Below are 7958 nucleotides of genomic sequence, written 5' to 3' on the forward strand. Positions count from 1 at the left end.
TTTAAAACCGAAGCGAGGGCGAGCCAGAGCTCGAGTCCGTCCCCTACCGCGATCTGCTCGCGGCGGCTAGGAGGCGGGGCTGGGCGGGACTGGGCGGGGAACCGGGCCGGCGGGCCAAGACTCGGGGACCGACCGACCCACAGCACACGACAGCGCGGGCTACCGGCGTTCCTCGCCCCAGCCCGGCTGCAAGAGCACTCGCTCTCCCGGCGCGCCCTAGCGCCCAGGCGGCGAGTCCATGACCGAGCTCAAGTCGCTGTCGGAGGACGCGTACCTGGCGCTGAGCCATAGCTACGCCGCGACGGCGGCGGGTCTCACCTTCGGGGTGGCGCGGGTGCCCGAGGCAGTCCACGGATACGGCGTACCGGAACCGGGCGGCGACACCCCGTCTGCGCCCGAACCTTGCGCCCCGATTACGGCGCCGGAGAGCAGCGGCGAGCAGAGTGGCGACGAGGATGACACGTTCGAGCAACGACAGCGGCGGCGCGGGTCGGGGACGGCGGATGGGCGGCGGCGGCCCGGCGAACAGCGCTCGCTCCGGCTAAGCATCAACGCCCGCGAGCGGCGGCGCATGCACGACCTCAACGACGCGCTGGACGGGCTGCGGGCCGTCATTCCGTATGCTCACAGCCCGTCGGTGCGCAAGCTCTCCAAGATCGCCACGCTGCTGCTGGCCAAAAATTACATCCTCATGCAAGCGCAAGCCCTGGACGAGATGCGGCGCCTGGTGGCCTACCTCAACCAGGGCCAGGGCCTGGCCGCGCCACTGACCGCCGCGCCCTTGACGCCTTTCGGCCAGGCGGCTGTGTACCCCTTCTCCGCAGGTGCCGCGCTGGGGCCCTGCTCTGACAAATGCGCCGCCTTCTCCGAGACGCCCTCGGCGCTTTGCAAACACTGTAACGAAAAACCGTGACGACCGGGCCAGCCCCTCCGCTCGGCACCCACCCTCCTCTTCACTTTGCCCTTGATGACTGTCACCCTGCCCTGACCCTGACCGGAGATGCTCACACAGACCCCCGCCGACGAGGAGGAGCGGTCTGACCTCGCTTCCAGCAGGAAGCACAGGCCTGGTTCCGAAGTGGGATTGAGCTGGAGAGAGAGTGGGGACGATGGAATCGGCGCCAGGTCACTCAGTTCCCGCTGGACACCCTCCCCGTGTCCCTGGAGGTGCCAAGAGTCATTCTAGCCTGAGGCGGAGAATGTCCAATCCTGCTCCGTCTGGTGCCGCTAGTCACACCATCAAAGAAGCCGGTGGACTAGCCCGGCCGAGGACTGGTGACTCTGCGCGTCTCCAGCGCGGGTACGAGGGGCTCAGACAGGGCACTGTTGGACTCAGCCGGCAGCAGCCCCGGCCTTCAGCGCGTGTTCGGGTTCCTGTTCGTCCCCTCTTGCCAAACTGCCGTGCACCCCGACTGCTCGGTCTGTCTCCGGGCCCATGTCCATGAGCCCAGCCCCCACAGGAGCCGGACCAACCCACCAATGTCATTTGCAAAAGGAACTGGACTGCGGCCGGAGGAAGATGTGGGGCGGGAGCGTTTAGGTCTTTCAAAAGTCCGAGCTATGTCGTGTCAGCGGGTCTTGGTTCTTTTCTTGTCTGCCTTGAGGCACTGAAACTGGAAGCCTCCAGAAACCTGAGGGCATTGCCCCGTAAGGCCCCTGGACTCGCCCCCTACACGGGATAGAATAGCGCGGCCCGCTGGATAGAGACTATCAATGTCCTCCGCCTAAAGGGGTTGCGTGGAGAATGGGTCTGGGGAAGAAACTCCGCTCATCGCCTGGAAGTTTCTGAGGTGAGTACGTCGTTGGGGGCTGCACGCCGGGGCTGATGAGACGGTGGCGAGTCTGCGGCTTTTAGAGTGGGGTGGTGACGCCCTCTAGGGCCTCGAGAGCCGGCACCGTCATGCCACCCGCGTGCAGACTGAGCTGGGGTTGACGCTGGGCACCCCGTTACCGTATCCGGCTCTATCAACCCTGTATCCTGGACTGTTGTTAATGTGATGCTAATGGGGAGATGATGGGGCCCCACCAGGCGGCCTGTCTATAGCGTTTCACTTTAATTAATACATTTCAAAAGGCCCTTTTGTATTTGCAAAATGAAGTGTGTGATTAAGCGTTATTTATAAAGACATGCTTACTACTGGTGTCTGCTCATTTCCATTTTTATTTCTTTATTGTCTTCCCCCCCCCACACCCCTCAACAGACCAGTTTATCAGTTTTGCACTTTCAAAAAGCTGAGAGCCTGAAACAATTTTCCAAATCTGGAAACCCAAATTTCCCTTCAGGAGTTCCTTACTTAGCGATTATCATTCTAAACAGAATGGCTGATTCTGGCTAAAGCCAGACATGTGTGATACCTCATTTACATTCGGGATAAAGTATCTCATTTCAGTTTAGTTTTAAAACACTATGATCCGATTTTTAAGGAGCTCTGGTAGCGTAGTGGTTAAGAATCGGGCTGCGAACCACAAGGTCAGCAGTTCGAAACTACCAGCTGCTCCGCGGGAGAAAAATGAAGCGTTCTGCTCCCGTGTAGATTAACAGTCTCGGAAACCCTGTGTAGGGTTGCTATGAGTCAGAGCCGACTCCACGGCACATAACAACAACATGATCCGATTTACTATAAAATTAAATTGCATTCTCTCAACCCTGAACCCATGATTTCCATTTTCAGATCCTTGCACCAACTTGGGCCACTTGTCTAAATCAGAACTTAAAGAGCCTCTTCTGGAGAACCATTCATCAAAAATATTGGAAAAAAAACAAGAAAAGAGGAAGGAAAACTCTCTCTCTACCTCCCCCGCCCCTCCTGCCATCTTGGGTGGAAACCAACTTTTAAAAAAGAATCACTTCATTAATCAGAAATCCTTTCAATAACTTGGATTAAATAGAAATTAAACTGAAGTGAAACACTGTTTTTAAAAACTGTAAAGCTATTTCTCCAAGGCTTTTCAAAACGTGGTGTGTTTCACCCAGGGTTTGAGCGGAAACACGGTGTTTACAGGGTGAATTGAGGCGGATTCCTCAGCAGTTGCCACTGACAAAGCAGTCCTGTCTCTGTAAACAGATTGGCAAGAGGAACCCAACTCCACACTGGAAGAAGCTACCTGGTAAAAAAAAAAAAGGGCTGACCCTCCAAGCGTATAAAGAAGAGTGGGGAGACATTGGAGGCAGTACATCTGAGATGAAGGCCTCCCTGCCACCTCTTTAAGCCAGCACTGCCCACTGCAAACACTCCATGAACCACTTCTGCAGCATATAAGATCCCAGCAGCCTCACAGGGAGCGAACAGAAGCAGGTGATGTCTACTTTTTGCCATTGTATCCCTAGCATGATCTTGTCAACATGCAATTGATAGATAAAAATTATTCACGAGATGTTTCATGTTTTTCCTCCACCATACTTGGTCTTCAAAGCCAGAGGGTAGAGGGTCTCTGGCACTCACAGCCTGTCTCATGTCCCTGTGTGACCTGCAGTTGGCTACCAGCTACTAACTCCCGACTGTGAAGATGTAAATCATTCCGAGAGTCCTTTCTTTGTCCACTGACTGGAAGTAGTCTCTAGCTGGACAGCCAACCAGTGTTCAGCTTTGTTATGCTTTCAGCCCTTGACTATTGACGTCTCTACAGAGGGCCAGCTGGGGCCAGGCAGGCTGTCCAATTGCTACCAAGAGAGGGTGGTGGCCACATGCCCACCTAGGTGTCCATCCAGCACCCATGGGCTAGCCTCTCCCTGCCCCCAGGCCTGGGAGCTGCTGCTGCGATGTGGCAGGTTACAAGGTGAATACATGTAAAGTGACTGACCCTCGCCCACCCCCAGCTTGAAGCCATGGCCTCTCTTTATCCTCCACAAGGACATTGGCCAGATCAGGATGTCTCTATTCCTGTTACTGGGGAGGGGTCCCTCCCTGGAGTCCTGGGACAGGTTTCTCTGTTGGGGTCCTGTACTTGCTTTGTTTCACTGACAATCAGCATCTATGTGCCCTGCAGCCTTCTGCCCTGTGACAGCCCCTTCCCCATCCCCTATACCAGCAGGCCTCACGTTGGGGCTACAGAAGACTTGTTTTTGTTGTTAAATATCCTTGTTGAATCAGTGTCCGGGGGTTTCTATGGCTGTAAATCTTTGCGGGAGCAGAAAACCTCATCTTGCTCGGGCAGAACAGCCGATGATCAGGTTCAATGACCCCTGGAAACACATTCTCCCTCTGGTCCTTTTTCCTAAACAGCAGGTGGCATCCATTTCTCAGTGGGCAGAGTGCTGTGACGGCCTGTGGCTTCCTCCCAATGAGCCAGCATGGCCTTGGCTGTCAGTTTACCTGCCACTTGGTGGTCACCGTGACCCCTGTTCTTTCATGTCCATAGTGCCCAAGACACTTTACATCCTAAATTCTTCCATTCAGAAATTCACTCCCCACCTATGACAGAGGACAAGCATGGAACCCTGAGGGCAGGACACTCCCCAGGCACCTTTAGGGGCCTGTCAAGATGGCCGGGATTCAGCCCACACATGTGGACCAACAAGCTTGATTCACCAGGTACATTGGTCCTACCTCATTCTGTTAACGTCATTCCAAAGACACTTGTGTGTATGTGACTAGAATCACTGTGGTACTTTGTTTCACCCTCTGATTGTGCCAGAACTGACCAGCAGGAAGCTCTCGGCGCCAATGATCAGGTCTGCTTCTTAAGCAGGGGGCAGAGACACCCACCACCCACTGTTCTGACCAACCATCTGAGAGAATTCTGGCCAGGCCCAAGCAAAGGCCCCTAATCCCTGGTTAATCCCTCAAAGAGTGATTACAGCAATTTTATAAAGTGAATTTGCTTGTAATCGCTCTGACATCCCATTGGAAGAGATAGGAGTAGAAAGCCTTGTGGAGCATTAAATCATTTCTCCGACAATTACCGCTTCAGATTTACAATCCTGGTTATGACATACCGATGCCCCAACAAAAGTGTGTCCCATAAGATGAGAGCGCTAATACACATCTGCCAATTTAACCCCCCAAAAGCAAGACCCCAGGAGCCATAAATACAGAAAGGTTGAGTAAGTAATCGGCAGAATTTGCCTGGTTTTAAGCAGTGACAGATACCTAGATCTTTCCGTCTGTAGTGTGGGCATGTTTATTCAGATACTTGTCTAAGGCTGCTCTCAATGAGTGAGGGGTGGTCAGGGCCAGCCCTGATGTCCAAATCCAGGGGTAGTGGGTAAGATGCATGCATGGAAGAAGTGTATGGATGAACCACAGGGCCCTGGCCACCCATGCGTCGGCCCCTTTGTGCGTGGTCTAAGGAAGCGAGGTGACAAGCAGAAGACTTTGCTGCTTCAGTACCAAAGGGTGGCCGCAGCCTGCCTTTGCAGAAAACACAGATCTCAGAAGGCAGTTCAGAGCCGACACGTCACCTGGGGTTTGATTGTGTGATGGGGCCATCTGTACTGAAGTGTGGCCGAGGGTTTCCCATGACATCTGAGCTTGTTTCTGGCCTGTCCTGTCAAAGGCGATGAGTCCACACCAGTGCTCAAGATTTGGCCTCCCATGGGCTGTCTCCCGGCTCCACAGAGACAACTTGGTTGTCGTGATGGTACTGAGGACCATCTGGAGCTTTCTGGTGGTCATGGGGCATCTGACATGGTAGATCTGTATCACCCAAGGTCTGCAGTGCCAAGCTGTTCTGGGGCTGTGCAAGCCACATCCCCACACTTCCTTGCTGGATGACTGCAGACAGTACTGAAGTCACAAACCCTGGAGTCCACGGTCCCGCTAGCCAGACACTCCCACAGACACCCATGGCCAGCAGTTGTCTTCAATCTGCACTGCCCAGTGGGTCCCACAGCCACTTCAGACACTGGGACAGAGACCACTTAGCCCACTGTGCCCACCACAGGGCTGTGGGAATTCAGCACACGTCAGACAAAGGTCACCCAAAGCCTCGGGTGTCTAGGAGTTTGTCTGTACATGTGAGTGAGGAGTGCGTGTCTGAAGAGTCCCCACAATACCATGCAGTGTGAGACCTGCGTTTGTGTGCATGTGTGATGTATGTATATGTGCAAGCATGTGGATTGTGTGGGCATGAGTGTGTGGTTGTGTTACAAAGACCTGGACCCACCCTCTCCAACCAAAGGATTGGACCATCCCTTGTGGTCGCTTCATAAAATAACACTTTTTCTTACTCAATCGTATGAGTCGGTTCCCCAGCGCAGGCAGGCAGTGTGCTGTCAGAAGACACTGGCTGACTCCGACTGGAGCTGAAGACCTTTGCTGCTGATCCTGCTGGTTGATCCCAGCCCCACCCCCACCAGAGCAGGACAAGTGCAGCTGCTGAAGGTGGGACATCTTCACCCTCAAAGCCCCCAGAACTGGGTTTACAAAATGAGTTGAAAACCTTTACCCACTACCAGACTTAACGGCTCCTCACAAGCAGAACTTGTGGTCTGGGCTCCCCTCCCCCATGTGCATGTCTGTATGTTTAGGCCTTTCTATTTCATCACCCCTACAGTAACTAGAAAGGAGCTCTGGTAGCGTAGTGGTTACGAATCGGGCTGCCAACCTCAAGGTCAGCAGTTCAAAACTACCAGCGGCTCCGCCAGAGAAAGATGAGGCTTTCTGCTCCCATAAAGATTTACAGCCTCAGAAACCCTGTGCAAGGTTGCTATGAGCCGGAACCAACTCCATGGCACATCGCAACAACAACACAATAACTGGGAGTCCTGGTGTGGCGCTGTGGGTTAATGCACCAGACAGCAAAGCCGTTTGAACTACAAAGTTGGTGGTTCAAGCTCACCAGTCGCTCCTTGGAAACTCTATACAGGGTCGCTATGGGTCGGAACCGACTCGACAGCACTTAAAAACAACAACAACACAGTCACTACACCACATTCTAGCCCCGCAACAAACTGCCTCTCTAACACTCCTCTCCCAGGAATCTCCTTTCTGTTTGAAGTCTGGCCTTGCCTGGCTTAGTGGTCAGTGGGTGGCCCGCCATCCAGGCTTGTCCAGGGCCACAAGCCTCTCAGTGAAAACCAGGAGAGCCCCAGGCAGACTGGACACATGGTCACCCCAGCGATGAGGTCCTTGAGCTCTTCCTGAAAACAGAAGATTTGAGAAATCACACAACTCAAAAGACAGTGGTGAGGCCACGCCCTCCTTCCTCTCTGGGCGGGTCCGGGCGGGTCCCGCCCCACTCCCACCCTGGGCAGGTCCCTCCCCGGGGCTCCTGAGTGCCGGTGCCCGGCAGGCTGGGGCGGATGTCTGGCATGGGAGAATGGTATGGGCTATCCCTGCTGCCCCAGTAAGCTGTGCCCCTGCACCCACTCATGCTGGGCTGAGAAAAGATCCGGGACCCATGGACACTGTTCCTGCTTCAGTGTGGGTTTTAAAATGCCCATAATAAACATACTGAGATTTAAATAAAATGAAGATTTAAAACACAAAAGATTAGAGGGAGGAAAAGTTGCTGCAAACCCCCTTATCTATACACCCAGAGGCAAAGCCGTCTTTTGTAATTGTACAAAGGAACCCTAAGACAGCATTGCCGGCTAACCAAAAAAGGCTGAGGGTTCCAACCTACCAGCATCTCCTTGGAAACCCTACACAGGGTGGTCACAAGTTGGAATTGACTCCATGGCACCTAACAACAACAAATTGTACAAGTACATCCTCAGTGCACAGAGTCACAGTTGTGTCGCATTGCACCCCCTGGGGGGGGGAACACACCTAGATGAGGTCCCCAGAGAGGGGGGCACCCACCAGGAGTGAAGGAAGGCAAAGGGGCCTAACTCCAAAGTAGACAGTAGGTGCTGTGGTACTGAAGATGTCGGGCAGGAACTGACAAGGTGCCCCTAACAAGCACATGACAGCGCCTCTCAGGCATGTGGGGTGTTGTAGTTAATTGATGTCATGTCAGGAGGGACAGCAGGGGAGCCTTCAAGGACACTTGACTTTGGGACGCAGCCTCATCCC

General features: G+C 54.0%; 1 protein-coding gene across 1 annotated transcript; it reads left to right on the forward strand.

Annotated features, from left to right (window-relative positions):
- Positions 1–229: 229 nt before the first annotated feature.
- On the forward strand, positions 230–913 carry BHLHE23 (basic helix-loop-helix family, member e23). Its single transcript, XM_006873353.1, has one exon. It carries the CDS (start codon positions 239–241, stop codon positions 911–913), a length of 675 nt encoding a protein of 224 aa, XP_006873415.1. The 5' UTR covers positions 230–238.
- Positions 914–7958: the final 7045 nt, after the last annotated feature.

This window comes from Chrysochloris asiatica, unplaced genomic scaffold, assembly GCF_000296735.1.
Source record: "Chrysochloris asiatica unplaced genomic scaffold, ChrAsi1.0 scaffold00238, whole genome shotgun sequence".
NCBI lineage: Eukaryota > Metazoa > Chordata > Mammalia > Afrosoricida > Chrysochloridae > Chrysochloris > Chrysochloris asiatica.

What these genes read in the sequence shown, in the direction of transcription:
- BHLHE23 (XM_006873353.1), top strand. Translation starts at nt 239, where the DNA reads ATGACCGAGCTCAAGTCGCTGTCGGAGGACGCGTACCTGGCGCTGAGC.